Below are 24,406 nucleotides of genomic sequence, written 5' to 3' on the forward strand. Positions count from 1 at the left end.
TTATTTTGATGAGTTAAATGGATTAGTTCTTAGAAATCTATGACATCACTATGTGACCTCACCAGGGTTATGACATCATTTGTAAAGTAAAAAAAAAGTATATTCTGACATACAGACACACACGCACATCGTACATTTATGCATATTTGATAATATACTGTACATTTCAGAATATTATGTATAATATTATATATATTCTGGTTTACATCCTATATTTATATATACATATATAATGTTTTATCCTTATACATTTATGCGTTTTATAATATACATTTGATAATATTACATCTATTCTGCTATAATTTGTAATTTATGAATTTATTCTATGTATATGAATGAAAATAATGAATGAATTGCATTACATTATATACCTGAATCAAAAAAGGCATAAACACTATATTTTACTAAGTATTTTATATCACTACAGAAATATGGGAGTATCAGAGCCAGTTTATTAGAATCAACCATATGAATAAACTGACTAAAATGAATTTCAGTTAGCAGCTTTTCTGCTTTTCATTAGTGATTCCCCAGCACTAAGTGTGTATACAGACACACACCCTCTTTTATCCTGACTCACCTGAAAAACCTGCCTTAAGATATACAAATAAAACCACGCGTTTCCCACCACGCCAGCGAAAGAAAGAGACTCAAAGAGAGGACGAGGAGAAGCGAGGGAGGGAGGGAGAGCCAAAAAAAAAAAAACATTCGAGAGTAAGAGATCCTGAGAAGTCAATGTCAAGCCAGTGATTTTCCACCACTCACACCTGAATAGCATCTTACACTGAGCTACAGAGACAAGTGGCACGGAGGAGTTCAGTTCAGCGAGTTCACAAACTAATGTCAGCGCTGTGTGCTGTGCTGCCTGTTGAGGGAAACACCAGACATCTGATGCTTTGATTATACATCTCCTGTCAAGAGTTTAACTATAATGAAAGGCTGTCTGAACTTTCACCAGATTATCAAAGAGTCTCTTAAACACACACACACACGCGCGTTGGGTTTCTATGTTTTATGCTTTTCCATAGACAAAAGTATTTTTATACTGTAAACTTTATATTCTGTCCCCTAAACCTATACCCATCACACAAAACTTGTTCAAAAAACATAACTTGTTATGATTTCTAAGCTGTTCTTTACTATCTTTCTGGGCCTTGAAAGTTATGACGTTGCTGCCTATGGATGGTTTAGAAACCTCTCGGATTTCATCAAAAACACATTTTGGGTGAACTATCCCTTTAACTCAATCATATTCATCTAAAGTCAGGGTTCTTAGTTAACTAAGTCTGAATCTTTGTTAATGTTACTTAATAAAATGACATACAGTATGTTCATTGTTAGTTTGTTTCAGTTCACAGTGCATTACTAATGTTATTTTGATAATGTATTAGTAAATGTTGAAATTAACAAGTATTGTTCATTCTTAATCCATGTTAGTCAACTAATGAAACCTTATCTGTAAAGTGTAACCAAATTTACAATAGTATCTCAATGATAAACATGACTAAAACCTTAGCATACAAAAATAGCACAGCGAGTTAATTTATTGATGATCCTAAACCTGAATCTAAAGCCATAAGTGTCCCCTCTGTGCTCGCGCTCGCTGAATTCCCGTCCCAGAGCAAAGCCACATGTCTGTAAACATCTGAACGCCGCAAATGACTCTAACAGTAAAAGAAAGCAGTGAGGATTTTTAAAGCCTGGTGAAACTGATCAGACGGGGCATTCTGGGTTGCAAAGGAGAGATGAGAGAGTGTGAAATACATGTGTCAGTTTGATGGTTTGTGAGTCAGATGCTCTTTGATTTGGTACGTCTCTGTGCTTGTCTGATCTCGCATCTTCTCGTGTTTGTGTAATCGTTTGTGACGGTCGGGGTGTGTGAACCCCTCAGGTGCTCTAGCCATCACGATCACACACACATACCGTGATGGAATCAAGCATGATGAACGGCAGAAGAGTGTGAGCCAACCTCCACAGATTCATTCCCACGATCTCTCTCAAACTGATACGTCAGCGATGCCTTTGATAACTGGATAAGTCATTTCCGTAACATGATCTTGAAACATGACAACGTTTAACATGAACGAAACTACAGCTTCGTTGCAAAATCTGCTGAGCCGCCTTCCTAGACAGCATTTTAGATATTAAAAAAGTAGGACATAAGCTTGCAATGCATTTTCTTTTCTTTTTGTAATTGCATTATTTTTTCCTATTTAGCTTTAATTTTTTTTTAATTTTTTTTTTTTAAGTATAAAAAAAAGAAGTTTTGTCTAATAGTTATATAAAATTAAATATATTAAATATTATATATACTTTTTGTCATTAATTACCCTTGTGTCATTAAGTCTAAATTCTGTTCATCTGTTAATCATAATAAAGACACAGAGTCTCTTCAGAAAATTTTGACTAAATCACTCAATTCATTAATTTTTCTATCTATTTATGAACTTTTTGAAGCGTCAAAGTGGTAGTTGCGTAACTATCAATGGATGGACAGAAATCGCTCAGATTTAATCAAAAAGATCTTCATTTGTGTTCTGAAGATGAACGAAGGTCTTACAGGTTTGGAACGACGTGAGGATGAGTAATCAATGAATTTTAATTTTTTTGGTGAATTATCCCTTTAATATTAAAAATGAATACCAGTGTATCTGGCTTTATGAAACCATTCAGGCTCTGAGTCAGCGGAGAGAGTATCACCACTTTATCAACACAGAGACATATCATAAATTATAGGAAAGTTGCTGACCACTAAAATTAACTTCTCCTCCATCTTGTCTCGACATTCCACTACTGGATAGTGACAGGTTACGTGCGCTCCACTGACTTCCCTCCTATTGGTTGTCGATCTCGAAAATTGCTCTTCATTGGCATAGAGTTAAACATATCTCAACTTTGCCACGTCGCTGACATCCTATTCTATCCTGACACCAACGGTCACAGTCATTCTTGTTCCCAGAAATAGCCAGCTCTCTATTGAAAGTATTGTGTCGCTGGTAGTGTGAACGCAGCTTTAAAGCTAAGCTGCACATCTCTTGTGGTCTCCTCATTAGGGCTGAGATGGTAACATTTACCGAGCACAGGATTCTCAGACTGTCCTGCTCATTCGCACAGAAAGAGAGCGGAAGCGTTCAGCGGATGAGCGAAAGTCTCATTACCCAGCAGAACCAGTAAAAGCCGAACAGAGGCACATTACAGCTAGACTAAAGAGCTTTGCTCAGAGAGAACAGCCTGTAAAAGAATAAGAGAGAGAGAGAGAGAGAGAGAATAATCTGCTATTATATTCTGTGTAATAATTTTAGTAGCTGGTGGAATAATAAAAGCTGCATTTTACTGCATGGTGTAGGCCTATGCATGCTTGTTGAACATTAAAACATCATAACAGCACATACTGTATAAGTAATGTATGTAAAGCATTGTTGTCTATTAAGTGTACAGCTTTATCTGAGTGCCTGCAGTAACATGAATCTCCTGGCTATAGTGTTTCTATAGTCTGAATGAATGTGGCTGCTTTCACAGTAAAGCTAACTTACATGTAGGCCTAAGTGTGTGTGTGTGTGAGGAGAGTATTGAAATTCACGAGATTACCCAGTAAAAGTGTCTCCAAACTCAATGAAACACTGTTGCCTTCATGCGTATCGTATGGTAAATGCTTTGCGAGTGGTCAAAAAGAAAGAGTCATATTTGTGGAAAAATGAATGGAACTTTACATTCGTGCTGCTGCATATGGAAAATATACTGTACATGCATTCAGAATCCACCAGGGATTTAGTTCATTTTAAAAGGCTTGAATTTACATCAAAGCCAGTGAGTTGGTGGGGGTGGGGATTTTTTTGTCTATGTTGTGGGGACTAAATGTTCCTACAAGTATTGTAAAACCTGAAATTAGCAACATGTGAGGAGCAGCCAATGGTCACAAAGAGGAAAACGGCTATAAACATAGTAAATAATCTCTAAATGAGAATATGTCTGTAACGGGTGAGTGCAGATAGGAAGACGCAGACACAGAAGATGAAGATTCAAACGAGTAACTTTACTTATAATAATCCAACAGGTAGCGATCCATACAAAGAACACAAACACACACCTATGTTAACGATACCAGACAAAGAGTGCAGGGTAAGGAGACCTATTTACACACAAACTCACACAGCTGACACGGATGAACTAATAATGACGGTCACCAAGGATGATGAGTGACGTGAATCAGAACAAATGAAAACAAACTGAAACCAAAACTAAACTGAACAGAATGGTGACAAATCCAGGTTAACAGTTAATAACATTTGTAGCATATAAGATCGAGGTTTCAGTGAAGCACTTTTAATGGAAGTGAATGGATTACATAAAAGCAGAAAAAGTACTTAGATTTATTTTTCAGTTAAAACGTGTGTATTATTTGAGCAGTAAACCTATATAAATCTTCGTTTTTACTGTTGTTTTGGGGGTTTATGGTGTTCTGTCATCATGGCAACAAAGTTGTAAATCTGGATATGTTTACATATAAAAGCTTAGTAAGTGTTTTCCCACACTAAAATCATGCTAACACGCATATTGTTAATGTCAGAGTATTCCAGGTTCAGTACAAGCTCAATCAAAGTGATGCATTTACATTGGAAGGGAATGGGGTACATTTTTGGAGGACTTAAAGGCACATATAAGAAGCGTATATTTTTTATAAAAGCAGCACTTTGATTAATTATTCTGTTAAAAGTTGTGTATTATTTGAGCCGTAAAATAACTTTTACAGTCGTTTTGGGGTTTTAGGGTTTATGGCGTTCCGTCGTCTTGCAACAAAGTTGTAAAACTGAATATAAGTTTTCACATAAAAGGTAAATAAGTAATTGTTTTCAGTAAATTGTTTACGTATAGTGGCTATACTATTGAGTTTACAGTGAGTATTTTAACATTTTCAAATTGGCCCAATTCTCTTCTATTGAGTGCGACAGTCAGGTAAAATCTCCATAAGGAAATTGATTTTGAAGGATACTGTGAGTTACGAGGTTGTTCATGCATGGCATTTGCTTCTGCTGAAGACGTCAGCCCGCATTATTTCAGCTTATTTTTAAAATAGCAGAAATCGTGTTGAAAAACTACATTACCCATGATGCTGTACAGAAAATTCCACCAATCAGAGCCGAGAAAAAAAACACGCCCATTTTTAACCCTGCCCACTCCCATGAAGCACTGCGGATGATATATATATGCATATTTTGCAATAAACTTGTATTGTTTTTATACATATAATCAACATTTGTAAATAAGTAGTGTAGTTTCGATTATGTAGTTTGCAATGCTTGATGGGATTGTAGTTCTTTCCCTCACTAAAGCCGTTAAGTACACTTTTGTCTGATTTTCAAATACTTTTTTGATTCACGTTGATTTGGTTTATGGCTTATAACTCTTTAACGAAGACTATTTTAAAATACCTATAGGAAAAATGAATAAAAAGGGCTCTAATGCACTCTATTGTTAGTGTGTCATTGTAACCCAAAGGAGAGACAAGTCGAAATGTTTTTTTGTGGTAGGCTAATCAGCATTATGCCACAAATGTTGTTTATTGAGCTTAACTTGTACTGAACTTAGAATATTCCCTTAAGGAATAGAAAATATCATTGGCTCAGTATAAATGCATTTGAAGTTGATAAAAAGACAAATGTGTGTTTGTAGTGCCAGACGAGACCACCTACTTGCGCTGTGACATTTGGAGTTCTCAGCTTCTTTTACGTGCAAAACGTTCTGACAGCGCTGAGACTGTTTGCTCAAGGTGAAAGAGTTTTTGAACACGAGATGAAAACAAACTATAACAGCTACACTCTCTTTCCTTGCTTTCTGGAACAGGACGATCGGTCGGGCGACGAAGAACAAATGGGGTGTGCGATCAATCATGAAAAGGTGGAGGTGGCTGAAAACGTGCAGGAAGGTGAGCGTGAGAAACAAAGACAAAGGGAGAGGGGTGAAATTAAACCGGATGAAATCAATCCTCGCATAATGTCCGCTTTGTGGTCGAGCCAATCTGCTCGGCTAAGCTCTAGACGTGCTTGTTTTACATTGGAAATGAAATGTGAATGTTTCCATAGTAACGTGCTCAGGCATTCCAGTGACGGTCCAGAGGTTATTCTTTCCCGCTGACCTCGATGCAGAGACGACCAAAACTTATAGACCCGTGAAATCAAAACTGACCTGATTTACTCCCTAATACGTGAGCCTGACATTATTTTGAACCATTCATTGGTGCATGTTATTCCAAGATCCAATCAATTCCTGCAAAATTTCATTTGCATGTTGACTGGATGGACTTGAAATACAATGAACTCATTGTCACCATATCCTTATTTAAACACCGTCACTTCTACATATATATATAATGACAAACTGATACCTGTGTGGGGTTGTACAGCTCCTGTAGGGCGTTTCTGGAGCCTTTCCGACAGCAGCCCTCCGTCGCGAACGGGTTTCGCCTCATAACTGCGAAGAAAACAAAGAAAGAGAGAGATGGACTGTTAGACGAGCCTGGAAGCTAAAGAAACCAATCCTGACAGGGCAGGTTTTTGTTGAATCGATAGTGTAGTGTTCATCTGCCCACTTGAATACACACACACACACACACACACACATTTGTCTGAATGGATGCCCTCAGTTAAAGGGCATGTCTTTAATAATGCAAACCCATCCAACAAATCTCCATATAAACAATACATTCAATTCCAACACACTTCTCTAGAGTGTGTGTTGCAATGAATAATTTAAGCATGCTGATGCCTGTAGACGCTCTGCCATGTTGGAACTGACAGTAATAGTTTTCTACAGTTTGTCTCTCAGCAGCGAGTCCGCAGAGAGTGACCGGCACTGCTGAAATAACACTAGATGAAAGCTAATGACCAGCTCTGCTGAAATGGTGCCCTATGAAAGCAGTCTCTGTGCCACGCTGCTGTAGCAGTGCCGCATTCGTTCGTTTATTCGCGCTCGTGTAACGTTATCTTGACTTGTAACGTGTATTTGTGTTATGTTAAGAGTTAAATGTGTTTTCGCACAAAGAGAACTTTGTTTAAAAGTGTGTTAATGGCTGTAAGTGCACGGCGTTCTCAGAGCGTCTGATGTCTGACTTGTTCGGTCCAGCTCGAGGTAAGGGATCCGAATGAAACCGAGACCGCTGGGAATGAAAGGATGAAAGGGAAAAGCAGAGTGACAGAGGACGATGTGTTAATGAGGAATAGAGAGGCTATTGGACTAGAAACAGACGGTTTGGACCAGCAGGGTCGACAACCTGAGGGGTCGTCATTAGCGCACGAGAGATAGCGAGAGATGTGATTTAATTGGTCTTTTAGAAATGTTCAGATGCCTCGCATCTGCACGCCAGTTTATCACTCACTCATCTGAGGAACTAATCCTTCTTTATAATCGTGCATTTATAGTTATAAATACACCCACATGGAATGCTAGCCCGCAGAATTCAAAGACCCGTCATTCAGGTTCTTCACATCCTGCTCTATGTCTGTGTTTATTCAATATTTTAGCTGGTTTTCTCTTTTTAGCGTGAAAAAAGTGTGCAGATTCCAGGTTATGAAGCCAAAAACAAAGACTTTTTTTACATTTTCATTCCGTCATATATGATACTTCACATCAAAAGGGTTGTTTTAGGGACAGGCCAAACACTTTAACAAAGGAAAGTACAATTTTTTCTTTCAATTTATTCCTGTGATGCAAAGCTGAATTTTCAGCATCATTACTCCAGTCTTCAGTGTCACATGATCCTTCAGAAATCATTATGCTGATTTGCTGCTCAAGAAACATTTCTTATTACTATCAGTGTTGAAAACAGATTAATAGCTTTGTGGAATCCCTGATACACTTTCTTTCTTTTTTTTTCAGGATTGTTTAATGAATAAATTGTAACATAAATCTTCACTGTTACCTCTGATCAATTTAATGCATCGTTGCTCAAAAAATAAAAGTATAATTTTTTTTTTTTTTAAATACTTACTGACCTCAAATGCTTAACTTATCTTGCCTGCTAACTCATTACAACCAGAAACAATAATCTGCAAACAAAGTGTGTGTGTGTGTGTGTTTGGGGTTGAATATGGGTTCGCTCTGCCTGAACATCGCCTAAAATTATCCCACCTGCGTCCATGTGGATCTTGCTGTTATTAAATTGGTGGTCCATTGGACACACACCTGCTGTAATTTGCCATATGCTGACAACACCACTGACGGTGGCACAGCACCTGCCCCCCCGCTCTCCGCTCCGCTGCGTGACCTTCAGCTCACCCGCTTCATCATACAGTTAGCCATTGTTTGAGACAAACCATGTAGTGGCCAGCTTTATGAATATTAAACTGTGAAGATCTGAGGCTGTGCATTGATGAAATGTCTCACCGCTGATGGATGAGGATCTAATGGCAATGTTTTATTCCGGAGAGCCGGGAAACTAAAGAACCTGAGGCACAGAGATCTTGTTTAGTCCTAAGGGAAATCAGAAAACTAAATGAGCAAAGCAAGGAATGCTTTAGCCTCCTAAACACAGTTTACAGCCAATGAACAGCACTAATATGTAGATCCTGAAACAGAGAAATAGCTGCATATAAAAACTTTGGATTATTAACTAGCCCAGCTGTACACATGACCTTGCACTGCTCATTCCCAGCAGGATGGTTTCCTCCGAGCCATGATCACATGGTCTCATATCTGCAGCCATCCATCAGCCGAGGATTATGGTATACCGGAGGATTAATCTGTTTCTATCTACCCGTAACATACTCTAAAACAAATCGGTTCCCTTATCACCGCTCTGAGCACACAAAGCCATAAGTCAGACTTCAACTAAAATGCACTCACTCATAAAATCACAGTCAGTAATAAAAAAAGATGTTTTTAGTCAATAAAGATGACAGGGCTCCATTTGGACAAATGCAGGCCATCAGATCCCCGCCAACACACAAAAACACAGCCAGATTTTTATTTCACTTTGAACCATTTCCCATTAGTAAAAGAGTCTCTCAATCAAATGAAAGTGAAATTTAATTAACATGGATATGCTGAATAATTAATAAAAGCGCAAAAGTGCATTATTGTGGTAAGTGAGAAGCCATGTTTTTTTGGGAGGGCATGTCCCATTGAAATGCCATGGTTTTTTTTGCTTTGTTTTTACTTGTCCAATAGAAATGGCATGTTTTAGTGGGTGGGGCATATCCCATTGAAATACCATGTGTTTTTGGACATGTCCCATGGAAATACCATGTGTTTTTGGACTTGTCTCATGGAAACGCCATGGTTTTTTTTTTTAGGTCTACTATGGAAATGGCATGTTTCTTGGAGATGTCCAATGGAAATGCCTTTTTTTTTTTTTTTTGACTTGTCCCATGAAAATGCCATGGTTTTTTTCATGGTATTTTTTAAAGTACCTTGGAGTATCATCTAAATACTATGTATATATATATCAAAGTAACATGTTATTACCATCTGATACCCTCATGGTACATTGCTTTTTTGTAAGAGTCCAGTTTATTCATAATTTTTTCCTTGTGGAAAGAGACAAGGCTTCAATCTCATTATGGTTTGAATTAGCTTTCCACTAAGAGTTCAATATTTACAATGTGTATGGGTGACTTCATTAATCAGCGACTGATAAGGACTGATTGTGTGTGTGTGTGTGTGTGTGTGTGTGTGTGTGTGTGTGTGTGTGTGTGTACATGGACTGAGAGGAAGTGTGTGTTTGCTTCCCGCCAGACACGGACATCTGGGCAGATTGTCCACTTTCTCCGATTAACTTTGCTGCCATTTTCTCATTTCTCTTTTGCTCAGGCATTTAATTCTCTAATTATAATTTTGTTATTTTTCCAATAACAATTACTACGATGGCAACGAGAGTCTTTAAAAGACAGCAGAAAATGAAGAATATATTAGCATTGCAGAAAGTTCAGCAATGAAATGTTCTATTTTATATTTTCTTAATCTGATCAAACAACTTAAACCACATTACTGAAGTAGTCAGGAGTGTGTGTGGGAACTCAAAATGAAATATTCTGACTCACTGCACCCAGACAACCACAGGATGATCTTTCCCATTCACATATGACTTAATGAACGAGCTCGAGTGTGTGTGTGTGTGTGTGTGTGTGTGTGTGTGTGTGTGTGTGTGTTGCATTAAGGTCTTTTGTCAGAGAGGTTCAGCCTAATCCACTTTTACAGATGTGAAAAGTGCTAACAATTACCAGACAAACGTAGTGTATGTGTTGTGTTAGAGTTGTTCTTAAAGGGACAGTTCACCCAAAAATGTAAATTCTCATTTACTTACCCTAATGTCGTTCCAAATGTGTCTCTTTCCTTCTGCGAAACACAAAAGAACATATTTTGAAACATATGATGAAAGTCCAAAACAATAATTGACTTTCATTGGACAAAAAAAAAAAAAAAAAAAGACACTTTTGTGTTCCACAGAAGAAAGAAAGTCATACAGGTCTGGAAAAACATGAGGGTGAATGCTCATTTTGGGTGAACTACCCCTTTACGGTGTCTGTATATAAATTCAAAGTGTTTCCTTCACCTCAGATGACTGATTAAGTCAGAAACCACAAAATAAAGAGTCTCTTCACCCATATGTCTGGCTATACACTTAGTCAGACAAGTTAAGATGTGTTTGTCAAGGTCTCCTACTATATTTCATCAGAGGGGTGTGTGAGTTGATGTGTGGGTGAGTGCTGTAAAAGTGGTCATCTCTGCGTCTGCAACCTGGATTGTAGGTCAAGAACGTTGAATCAGAGCTAAAAAGCTGGGAGATTGGAGTCTAATAGCCCATGTTTGTTATTTTCTGTCATATATTGGGGACTTTCCATTGACTTCTATTGGTTTTATACTGAGCTAATGATGTTTTTATCCCCTAACCTTCACAGAAAACCTCCATTAAGGCATTATTTAGTCTGTTTATTTAGGCGTTTTCCTCATGGGGACTGTTTGCTTGTCTTCCATTGTAAGTGATTACAACTTTTACTCTCCTTGAGGGGATATTTGTTCCCCACAATTTTGGCAGAAGCCGACCCAGAGTCGTGAATATGACTACTAACTGCATCATACTTCACCGGACCTCTGCTGTGTGTGTATCTGAGTTGTTTGTGGGGCTTTTTATGAGCGCGTCAGCATCCTGGCGTCGTGATGCCGACACAGCACTCTAATTGCATACTGAATGTGGACACACACACACACACACACAGAACTGAATTCATTATCCAAACTCTTCCTTGAGACGAATCTGCATCCTTTCATTTCCTGTTCTGTCCCTCATCATCTTTGTATCACTGTCCTCGTGCAAAATGAATGTACACACGCTTTCTCTTTGGCCGACCCAGGCTGTCATTATTCATTCGTCTCGTTCTTCCCTCTGCGTCTCCATCCGTCCATATTGTCCCTCAGATCACATTACATCTGAAACCAGCTGACAAACGTGTCACCTTGAAGACAGGCAGAGAAAAATGGCTTCACGTCCTTCAAACTCACAAACAACGGGATACGGATGTCACCGAAAGCACTTTCGTATTCATATATTTCCTGCTAATATTTTCCTCTGCTGATTTGATCTGCATTGCAGGTGTCATCTGTCCTGCAACTCTAGGCCAAAAACAACAGAGTTATGCAAAACACACAAAACATAGATTCAAAGATTATTCAAAAACACGAACACATGCAGTAATTCGGCCCTAACTCACTGTCAAGATGCTATCAGATTTAAAGGTGACCTGCAAACTCTGATGGAAGAAGATACTCAATCAGATACTCTCTCACAGACAAACAAGATGGCAATGGTAGTAAGAAGCAGATCATAATCAGACAAATTGATGGCTAATGACTGAGTTTGGCTGCCCAGATCCAGAGCTTGACCATCTGAGCTGAATCAGCATCAGCTACAAACACACTGATTCCTTATTATACTATGCATGCACTGTCATTAAAGGTATAGTTCACACAAAAATGTCATTTCTGTCATCATTTACTCACCCTCATGTCGTTTCGTTCACCTTCGAAACACAAATGAAGATATTTTTATTAAATCTGAGCGAGATATGTTCCTCCATAAACAGCTGCGCAACTATCAAACAGTTCATAAAGTGATTTTAAAACTTCATTCTCGTGTTACGCAGCATGTTTGAGCTTCTGTAAGAACCAATAAGGTTTTTTCTCGCGTGTCAAGCAGGTTCGGTTGAGCTTCTGTTTATGTTCGCTGATGTTTATATGTGAATAAAAGCCTAAATTCAATCTGTTCATCATAAAGCAATCATGTCTTGTGTCTCTTGGGCTAAACCTTTTGGTTCATATGGATTAGTTTTATGATCTCTTTTTAAAGTGTCAAAGTGGTAGTTGCTTAGCTGTCAATGGAGAGTGAAGAACTGGCTCAGATTTTATTATTTTATATCTTCATTTGTGTTCCGAAGATGAACGAAAGTCGGGAAAGTAATGAGAGAATTTCAATTTTTGGGTGTACTATCCCTTTAAATATGGCATGTGCAAATTAGCGTTTCAATATTTTTAAAGATATCAAATCCCAAGTTGTTTAGAGATTTTATTTGTGTGTGTGTGTGTGTCAAATTTAATGCATAGTAAATTTACTTAGTAAATACAAAATAAACTATTATTAAATACACTTTTACATATTTTTAATACATTTAAATGTTTAATACATTACACAAAATTTTTTTATTATATAAATAAATATTAAATGTATTTGAATATTAATATTTTATTATTTTATTTTATTTGTTGAATATTTTTATTTCATTTCATTTTGATATTTTATTTTATCCCAAATTACATAGCCCCAGTGAGTTTAGCATACCCATTTTGATGTTTTATTTATTTCATGTTTATATTTAGGTTTATTTCTTGAAAATAATGAAATCCCACAGAAAAAGGTACATTTTGAAAGGTACAACAGCATTGAAAGAGAAACTAACACAGCTCATAAAATATTTATGAGGTGAACAAACAACATTTTTTGAATGTTAAAGCTGTAGTGTGTAATTTGTTCCCTATAAAAAAAATAAGTAAACAGTCATTGGTGATGCCAGTGGCACAAAAATTACACACTTGATTTTTAAGACTTCTTAAGCTTTATTTTGTACCCTGCTTGTGGAAAGCGCCATATATAGTAAATGAAAAGGGGAAAACCCTCCCCTCAGTTAAAGAAGTGGACATGTTGGTGGTCTAATGCACTGAGTTGTGTTGTTGTGTTTGTGTGTGTGGACCCCCTGGTGTGTGATAACACGTCTGCAGGCTGGAGAGCCATCTGCCACTCAAAGGCTCCATCCATCAAAACAAAACACAAGAGACAGTCAAACAATACAGTGCATTCCCTCACAGTCACAGACCACACACACACACAGATGATGACGAGAGGTTTCCAAACACACGCTGACCTCATAAAATAACAATAAGACAACATAGGTGACCTTTTGTGGTCTGCATATGCAATTATTATCGATCCAATCAGCCGAACCTCTCACCTTTCAAGAAAGACTACGATATGACTTCCCACATTTGAAATCTTTCCCTCTTGACTTTGCTGTGTAATGTCCACGGGAGTCTCGTATAGATCCTGAGGTTAAGAATGATTATACTTTCTGACATCATTGATGATGCAATAAAGCTTAAAATCATCGGTGGGTTGTCAAGAGCGTTTCCAGGCCAACGCTAAGCACCGCTCTGTGTGCCCATGTGGGTAATTAGCTAGTCTCGAAGACGTAAGGAAGTGCTTGTGTCAGCTAAAGAGAAGAGAGAGGGGGGAAAAAAAAGAAAAAAGAAAAAGATAGTTGAAATGCGGCCTGTAGTCATTGTCATTTCCCAACTACAGCCAAAGCATTCCCATAGGAACAAAGACATCCTGGTTTGGCGAATAGGAAACAGACACTTGTCTACAGCCATTGTCATTTCAACTGCAAGAGCTCAGAAGCTTCATTTTATCTGTATAGTGATCAAAGACTTGTGCTTCTCACACAAAGCTTTGAAGCGTTAGGGCAGGTTATACAGTAGTTCACCCAAACACACATCTAAATATGATAATAGAATCACATGTAAATATGGTGCCTCAAGATGTGAAAACTATGGCAGAGGAGAAGTGTTTCATTGTAGACTCTCTACAAGTGAATCACTGAATCATTTGCTCAACATATTCATTCAAAAACACTGAATCATTCAGAAAAGATTCAAGTCTTTATGAGTGAATCATTGAATCATTAGCAACTTAACGGATTCCTTCACAAACGTAGATTCATTCAGAAACTAAATACTACCGACATTTGCTGTGTTTTGCTTGGAAATGTGGCAAATCTTATATCCAAATATTGAATCGATCACTTAACCGTTTCATTCCAAAACTCTCAGAAACATTGCTTGGAGACGCAGCAACTTTAAAGGGTTAGTTCACCCAAAAATGAAAATTCTGTCAGTAATTACTCACCCTCATGTTGTTCCAACCCCGTAAGACCTTCGTTCATCTTCGGAACACAAATTAAGATTTTTTTTATTAAATCTGAGAGCTGGATCACTCCTCCATAGGCTTCTAAGACACTATGGGCCCTATTTTAACGATCTGAAACGCAAGTGGCAAAGCGCAAGTAACTTTGTGGGCGGGTCTTGGCGCTGTTGCTATTTTCCCGGCGGGATAAATGACTCTTGCGCCCGGCGCAAATCTAAAAGGGGTTGGTCTGAAGTAGCTTCATTATTCATAGGTGTGGTTTGGGCGTAACGTGAAATAAACCAATCAGAGCGACATCTCACATTCCCTTTAAGAGCAGGCGCGCTTGTTCTAAAGCGGATTCCTATTATAACGGCGGATTTGCCAGGCGCACGACAGGAGCGGTTCAAGGCCGAGGAGACCGACGTTCTCGTCAGGGACGTTGGGGATGGAGAAACACACCCAAATTAACTTCGGTTAAACAGGCGTATGATAATTTGGGTAAATGTGTAAGCTAGATGTATGCTTTTATAATAAAATGTCTATCTATCTATCTATCTATCGTAATAATGTATGATTTGCAAAAATAACTGCTGCGTCTGTGTGTAGATGAGAGAATCAAAGTGTATGCACGTTGTGCATACGCTACATTGATTAAGGCCAAGCATGCGCCCTTAAAATAGCATTTGAATAACATGCGCAACGCGCCACTGACTTTAAACTGTTATTTTTCGGTCAGTGGCGCAATTGTTTTCTAAACCTGTAAAATAGCATGAGGGAACGTTTGTGCCGGAACACGCCTCCTCTTTGCGCTGAACCGCCCCGGGAAGCGCAAGTGTATTTCTTAGTTAACCGACGTGCAAAATAGGAATGATACATGCGTCGGTGTACAAAGTCAATTGCGCTGGGTGCAAGATAGGGCCCCATAACTTGCTGGCCCAGAAAATGCATTAAAGACATCGTTAATATAGTCCAAGTGACTCCAGTGGCTCAATCTTAAGTTTATAAAGCGACGAGAATACTTTTTGTGCGCAAAAACAAAACAAAAATAACGACTTTATTCCACTTTTCATTTCCTTCTCTCTGGGCCTCGAGTCTTTTCACGTAGTATAACTGCGCAGCGCATCTGTGTTGCACGTCACACGCATCACACACATGACCAGCGTCGGCCAATAGTGAGCCTATACGTGTGGCGTACAACACAGATGCGCTGCGCAGTTATACTACGTGAAAAGACTCGAGGTGAGTAATTACTGACAGAATTTTCATTTTTGGGTGAACTAACCCTTTAATATTCAATTACTGAATCATTCACTTCACTGTTTCATTCAAAAATTCTGATTCATTAGCTTAGTTTGCTCAGTTTTCCACAGAAAAACAAAGTCATGTGGTTTCGGGGGGGAAAAAAAGTTATTTTTGAGACTTGAGACATGAACTTTGGTATCGCATTCTCTCTTTCTTATTCTGATGTAACTTCTCCTCTCTGTAACTACTTTTGATTTCAGGTCATTGTGGACAATATTGTTGGGGAACACAACAGCTAACCACATCTGACAACACTCCGGGTGACATCAAGCTGCAAACCTGGCAGATGGCAGACGTTTGTTTATACCAGGGACTCTGGGAAATAAAATGATGGATACTTAAGCTCTTTGAAGCAAAAATGAGGTATCTGATAAACTCTCTGAAGTGTTTACGCACCATAAGTTTTAGAGAGCGGAGTGCATGAATGTGACCCTTTAATCAATATGCCTCTCTCCAAACATATCCATCTCTCACCAAATTTGCTTGCCTAACATGTATACCGCCCATCTCAGTGGCTTTTACAGATTAAGAATGAGGCAGAAATGGAATAAATCACTTTAAATGGATGTTCAGAAAATAGCTTCAAAATGTAAATACATCTCTCAAAACTAGACTCAGCAATTAAAATAAAAGCATCTAACTGAGCTGTATAATGTTGTGGTGTGTTAGAAGAGCATGGTCCCCGTAGGCATTAAAAAGCATTTAGTCTCCATTTAAGGATGTTCTGTCATTAAAGAGATCTACATTTTGTCTCCTTCACACATGATGGATTGAATTTCAGTGTGGCTGCTGATTTTCATAACACAAAAAAAAAAAAAAAAACTTTGTTGGGTATTGTTTAATGTGTTAACATCTAAATCAACTTATTTTATTCAAGTCAAAAATTATGTTTAATATGACTGAAACAACCTAACACCCAAAAGGGTCAGGTCAAGTAGATATAGCTCTTTAAACTCAAAAAAAATAAAAAAAAAAAATAATAATAATAATAATACAATTCTATAATTACATAAAATAATCAAATTAATCCTCTGAAACAACTCTCTTTTAACGCTGATGTCACTTACAGTTGATTGTGTAGGCAATTAGATTAACCATTTGCCAAATTGGCCATTTTTCATTATCCAGTCACTTCCTGATGGATAAAATCACGTCCCATCCCACATTTTTTCTTGTTTCACTCAAAAATATGTCTCATTATGGAAGCAAAATGGGTTGTAAACAGCAAAGATCATGCTGACATTAAGGTAACAACTGTACATTTTTCATTTTTAAGCTATTTCCAACATGCTTCATCATTCCTATTCATCGTTGGACAGAACTGGATCATTGTAAGTGATTAGCATGTCCAAAAGATAATTAAAAACTGAATTCAGGCTGGAACACTTACTGTATAGTGCAGTATATATTCTAACTCTCTTTGTGAAGCAAGCCAGGCTCTATTTATAGCTGCTAGGTCAGAGTTTCTCCTCTCTCAAACACGCTTCCACCACAAACCTCTAATTCCGTATGACACACCCTTAAAGACGAAGGAGGAGGAGAAGAAGGAGAATAGAAGATAAGCAAACAGAGGCTGCAGGACAGAAAAACAACAAATAGAAACTGATTAAATTCAGACCCACAGTGTCCAAATCTGAAGCTAAACCCCCTGTTAACTGAGACTGCACCATTCAGAGCAGCAGAAGATCTATAATCAGCAGGAACCAGTGGAGGTCTAATGTATGGTTAGATATGGAGAAGCAAACAGCCGTCTGCCAGATGCTCAGAAGACAAATGACACTACAACACTTCAGCCACAGCGTGACTTCAATCATCACCTCTGAGCTGTTTAAAACCCAGCTCTCTTCCTTCTGCAGTGTCAAAACATGACTCAATGTATGGCCATAATACACAGTCTTCTTCACCACACTGTAATGAGAGGCTACAGCATGCACACGTTTACAATCCTCGCAAGCATGTATTGCAATCTTTTTTATTCTTTTATCACACATTTTTTATGCACACAACTCGTTTCACTGTAAAGCCGCCCCTAAACGGCACCTAAAAACAACAGATTGCAGTTGGCTGCAAGCTTTTCATGTGTGTCAGATGTTGTCTTCCTGTCTAAGTGGGCGGCCTTATGCTGTTAGTCACGGTCTATCTGCACGAGACTGGTACCGATTTGACCCGAGGAACCTCATGAATGTTTTAGACTGAGAGTGGCATGAGGAAAAGAGGAAACGATAGAGCAACCCAAATAATGTGCTCACCGACCGATCCCACCCCAGAGACCACGCGGTCGAGTCCATTACACTGGAGCGTACCATTACTGCTCAGCACGGGGGGGGGGATTGGGGGTCAGACTGATGGGCCTCTCACATCCACAGTCCTTCTGTTTAGAGTGCGCTTTGATTAGATCACCCACTTACACCTTTAATTAGCTTCATTAAATCAGACGACCTCCAAATTACAAGTGCGGTTCAAGCATTTTCCAGTCTGAATCTCCTCTCCCTCTGGTGCTCTGCTCACCTTGACAAATGTTACAATTGTTGTTCTTTACAGTGTTATCAATTATATATGGCTATATGTGATCTTTTGAAATAACTGCGATTTGTTCTGCACTTTACATTCCAAACACGTATAGCCTGAAATCTACAGAGGCTCCTTTTGACTCTTTTCACTTTTAACATGCATTGTGAACCCAAAATGCTCTAGGCTGACTTTATTTCACAAGCATCCCAAATATATTTGGCCGTTACAGGCACTGTGTAAGACTAATGAAATGCTACGTCACAAAAGTTTGTTAATATTAATAAAATGACAATATAATTGAAACATCATTATTATTATTATTATTATTAAACAATATTAATGAAAATATCACTTAAAAAATAATAATCCAAATATTATTAACACAAATTTAAAACAACATTAATAAAAAATAACAATATAATTTAAACAATAATATTCCAAATATAATAATACTAATAATAAAAATCATAATAATAGTTATTTTTACTAAAATCATGACAGAAAATATTAATGAACATTTCATTTAAAAAATAATATTCGAAATTGTATTAATAATAATAATAATTTACTATCATATTTGGGTTGGCTAGGTTCCAAAAATCAACAGAGTGAATGGAAAGTATAAATATTGTAATATTTATTAATATTTTAATGTAAGTTTATTTAAAAAAAGAAATAATAATGTAATTGTACCCAGTGTAATATTTGTTTGCAAATGTTTGATTATGATAATTTATACATTTCATATGATAGATGTAAATGGCATGAATCATTGTGATATTTATTAATATTTTAATTTCAGTTTATTTAAAAACAAATAAAAAAATGTAATAGGCTACCCAGCGCAATATTTGTTTGCAAATATTTGATTATGAGAATTTATACATTTCTTATCATACATTTAAATGGCATGAACAAAAAGACAATAAATAATTAATCACAATGATTTGTATTAATCCTCAGAATTCATCCTCAGCGGAAAAGTCATAATTGTGAAAGCCCTATAAAGCAGATGACAACAAATAAAGGATGCACAAAACAGAATAGTGCTCATATTTAACACTCCATGAAATAAACCTGTAGATGATTTTAAACAATGTCTGCTTTTATGAGACAAAACCAGAGAACAATCAGCTTTATGTATGTGAATGAGCATTGAGTATGGAGCAGTGAACTGCCGTGCGATGCTGTCTGAGAGAGCAGTGTTTCGCACTGTTTTGGCTCTTTGTCTTGCGTTACTATTTGGAGCATGCTCAGAAAACCAGGCCCGTAAATCACCCGCTACATCTTACCAAAAAGCCCACTAAGGGCCGCTGGAACTGTTGCCATGGGAACATGAAAAGGAAGTACACTTATGGGATGTCTTCATGTCTCGACCAAGGGCGTACTTTTGAAACCAAGAAAATGTACTAAAAATGTGAATTAGAAAAGCGAACAGCAACAGCATTGATACTTCTTAATAATCAGACTTTGTCCAGGCTTTGCACTTATGCTGTGAGTGAGACGCTCTATACAGCACTATTATTCACTCAAACACACACACACACACTTCCACGTGCAATACGATCTGTTCACTAAATAGCATTCATGTTACTGCTAAAGTTCCTCTTCCCTTTTCTCAAAGCAAAATGGTATGGTTTTAAAGTAACTGAAATACACACACACACACATACACATACCACAAAATTACAGACTAGAAGAGGACTATGCAACAGTGAGATCTTAAAATAGCCTCGGGGGGTGGGGGTGACATTAGTCAAACCAAGAAGAGTCACACTCGATGCAAATTATACCAGGACCGTCAACATTGTCACAAACACACACATTCTGTTTATTATAAGTATGCACTGCAGTTATGTCTACCTCTCTAAAATGCTCAAGCACTTTAAAGTCACGTCGATTCTGATTGGCTGTCAATGTTTTTATCATCAGCTGCAAAAAATTGTTCTGAAAGTGATTCCAACAATATTGTTCCTCTGTGTTGTTTGCGTTATAGTTTTGGTCTTTAAACTTTAGTTATCATTATACTTACTGTCAATTCGGTTAATTCAAACACGCTGATTCATTCAGGAATGAAACTATGTTACTATACTTATGAGTGAGTCACTGAATCAGTCACTCGACCAATTTGTTCAACAACGATTCATTCAGAAATGAAACAAGTTACTTTACTTATGAGTGAGTCACTGAATCAGTCACTCAACCAATTTGTTCAACAACGATTCATTCAGGAATGAAACAAGTTACTATAAGCATACTTATGAATGAGTCACTGAATCAGTCACTCAACCAATTTGTTCAACAACGATTCATTCAGAAATGAAACAAGTTACTATACTTATGAGTGAGTCACTGAATCAGTCACTCAACCAATTTGTTCAACAATGATTCATTCAGAAATGAAACAAGTTCCTATACTTATGAGTGAGTCACTGAATCAGTCACTCAACCAATTTGTTCAACAACGATTCATTCAGAAATGAAACAAGTTACTATACTTATGAGTGAGTCACTGAATCAGTCACTCAACCAATTTGTTCAACAATGATTCATTCAGAAATGAAACAAGTTCCTATACTTATGAATGAGTCACTGAATCAGTCACTCAACCAATTTGTTCAACAACGATTCATTCAGAAATGAAACAAGTTACTATACTTATGAGTGAGTCACTGAATCAGTCACTCAACCAATTTGTTCAACAATGATTCATTCAGAAATGAAACAAGTTCCTATACTTATGAGTGAGTCACTGAATCAGTCACTCAACCAATTTGTTCAACAATGATTCATTCAGAAATGAAACAAGTTCCTATACTTATGAATGAGTCACTGAATCAGTCACTCAACCAATTTGTTCAACAACGATTCATTCAGAAATGAAACAAGTTACTATACTTATGAGTGAGTCACTGAATCAGTCACTCAACCAATTTGTTCAACAATGATTCATTCAGAAATGAAACAAGTTCCTATACTTATGAGTGAGTCACTGAATCAGTCACTCAACCAATTTGTTCAACAACGATTCATTCAGGAATGAAACAAGTTACTATAAGCATACTTATGGGTGTGTCACTGAATCAGTCACTCAACCAATTTGTTCAACAATGATTCATTCAGGAACGAAACAAGTGACTGGCTGCGAACAAAATGGCATACTCTCTTGAGTATGTACTTATTTTGAATAAGTAATTGCTTCACGACCGCTAAAAAAGTATGTTCTGTATAGTATGAGTGTGTAAATCTAATCTGAACGTACTACATTCGCTATGTTGTCATTATCATGTGACCTACCAGCATCAGTTTCACTGTTCATCGTATGCACACTTTAGAATTTCGCTGGAAGAAGTACGTCATCCGGGTACTTTTTCCTTTTATGAGTACTGTGAATTCGGACACGCTTCTTTTGTCACATACTGTTTTTCGCCTACTATATAGTTGGGAAGTATGCGATTTCAGACGCAGCCTCTGTCTTTATGAATGAGTCACTGAACCATTCACTTAACTGTTTTGTTCAAAAACACGGATTCATTCAGAATGAAATGCTTCTACCATGTTCTCAAATATTTTTGTTAAGAGGAGCAAAAAAAGACGAAGTAACGGCCAATATTTCGTCTAAAATCTAAAACTTACTCAATATTACTTATTTGTTACTTGAACTGGCGTATAAAAGCAATGGTGGTGCCTCCTTGTTACTCCAAGAACTTCTTAGAAATTTGCTGTTTAACGTGATGATGTTTTCAAATTAGACATATTTTTGGATGTTAAAATGGCTCAATCAATGGGTCGTTAGTTAGGGGGAGGGACTATCAGTTTGTCCAACCAATGGCAGATGAGGGGAGTGTTCAGGGAAACCTTCAATATTGTTTTAGTAAAACTTGTGGTACAGAAATGAGTAGTCTAAGTGGGCAAAAAAAAGAGTAATTTTAAATGGTGGTAAAATATACATTTACTTAAATAGTAACCAATAATCTTGTTAAGCCGGGTATATGTGTATGCTTATACACCCAATTTTTAATGATTCTGTCCCAACACTGTGCATGCATGCGCTACACGCTCTCTTGATTTCTGTTTTGCTTTCTCTTCTTCACATCCGTTCTGCACTCATATCAACTGTAATGTGTATTTTTAGGCCCCATGCAATTGCTCACTGCTTCATTTTATTTCAGTGCAGAAGAGGGATTAAACTGGATAAATAAACTTTTTATTAATAGCTATGGATTCCCACTGTATCCACCCATCATCTTATTATTCAGGGGAGTGAGCCTTCATGTCCACATGCTTACAAACATACAAAAGAAAAGCGTCCATACCGCTAACACACACACACACACACACACACACACACACGTGTGAACACCTGTTTACACTCTCACACCCCATCCCCCTAAAACACACATCATACATGCCGCTGTTTCCATGGTGATCGCTTACACCCCGTGAAATGTGGTATTTCTCCGCCGTCGCATATTTTCTCACTCGAGTTCGCTCTTTTCTTTGTCTCTGTCTAATGTTCTCTTTGGTCCTCTCTCTTTCCTTTGGCCTGCAGCACTGATAAATATGTTTTAATCAATGGACAGGATGAGCAATCAAGTATTGCTAGAACAAATCAACCTCTTATGCACATATATAAATGTGAGTGTTTAAGACAAGTATGCTTGTTTAGAACTATAGCGGATAGTGATAGATAACTCTTATTAACGGCCATTTTTACACAATAATCAGGAGAAGTCTGTATAAATACACACCCCTCCTGAAAGCATAGGCATGCACAGTCAAACCGTCGTCCTTATTAAAAACCATAATTCACTTTAGCTCTTTTAAAGAACGTAATTAATTCTGAACAAATCCCCAGACTTGCTTAAATAGTCTGATTGTAAAAAACTGTACCTGCAGCGCTGAATTTCACAAAGAAAAGTATAGGTCGTATTTCAGAACCAATAATTAAAAGGAATAAATATATACAGTATATATATATTTTGCAATGTGACATTATTTTCTTGTTTAGAATTCCCCCCATCATCCCATTATTAAATCAAATTCTGTACAATAAATACTTTAATATAAATATACATTTCAATGGTAATATTGTATATATAAATATAATATAATAAATATATTTTATTATATTATATTATATTATATTATATTAGTGCTGTCAAAGCGATTAATCGTGATTAATTACATCTAACATAAAAGTTTGTAAACATATATGTGCGTGTGTATGTATGTATATATATACATACATACATATACAGTTAAGTATTTACAAACTTTTATGTTAGATGCGATTAATCACGATTAATTGATTTAACAGCACTAATTATATTATATACTTTCATTTAGATTATTTATAATATTCTGCAATAAATTATAATAATAATATGATAATAAGAGATTTTTTGCATTATATTGAGAATTGGTGGTGATTCATTGTCAAGAAAATGCAATGCAAAATGTATCCTAAAACTATTTTCCTTTTGGCAAAATATAATTTCCTTTTTATTTTATTTTTTATGTTATGGTTAAATATGACCCAGACATGTATTTAACAAGTTTTGTGAGATTCACCCAAAGAACACAAAAGCAAACCAAGATCTAAGAAGCATTTTGTGATATTTGATATGTGTGGAGCATCAATGAGACGTTCCAATCATGGTGTGTTCAGCTAATTGTGTCTTTTGCGTGTGTGTGTGTTTCTTAGACATTCTTAACCCTTCATTGGTTTCATTGTTCATTCTGTCACAGATGAAAAATCTTCCCGTCGTCATGGTAACAAGGCATAAACAATAGCCAAATGTGGTTAGGACCCTCTTCTCCCATTAACAGTCTAGAGCTCAAGTCATACGGCAAGATCAATGCTTATCAATAGCCTACTCTCGCCAACAACACACTCAATTCAGCACGCGCTGACACTATATAGTGCATAATGACTGCTGCTAGCTAGCAGGCTGACAAAGGCCCTAATGAGACACTCACACACACAAACACATACACACTTTTCATTATGCCCATTGGAACAAAAACAAATCTCATTTCTTTCTCCTAGAAGTCCCGCTGCACAAAAGATCCCAAACTTTTTTTCATCAAAGTTAAAAATATCAGCACACGCAGTCATTTTATACCTCTGTACTTTTACTGTAC

General features: G+C 37.1%; 1 protein-coding gene across 4 annotated transcripts in view; it reads right to left on the minus strand.

Annotated features, from left to right (window-relative positions):
* chst11 (carbohydrate (chondroitin 4) sulfotransferase 11) overlaps positions 1–24,406 on the minus strand; it is a 44,750-nt gene that overhangs the window by 15,591 nt on the left and 4,753 nt on the right. For 3 of the 4 annotated variants that reach the window (XM_084406703.1, XM_084406704.1, XM_084406702.1), the window contains exon 2: positions 6,383–6,468. In XM_084406703.1, coding sequence (XP_084262829.1) covers positions 6,383–6,468 — 86 coding nt within the window. Of the gene's footprint in view, positions 1–6,382; positions 6,469–10,297; positions 10,330–24,406 lie in introns of all 4 variants that reach the window. The other variant, XM_084406705.1, reaches the window with a different exon arrangement.

The sequence above is a fragment of the Rutilus rutilus genome (genome assembly GCF_951802725.1).
Source record: "Rutilus rutilus genome assembly, chromosome: 4".
Classification (NCBI taxonomy): domain Eukaryota; kingdom Metazoa; phylum Chordata; class Actinopteri; order Cypriniformes; family Leuciscidae; genus Rutilus; species Rutilus rutilus.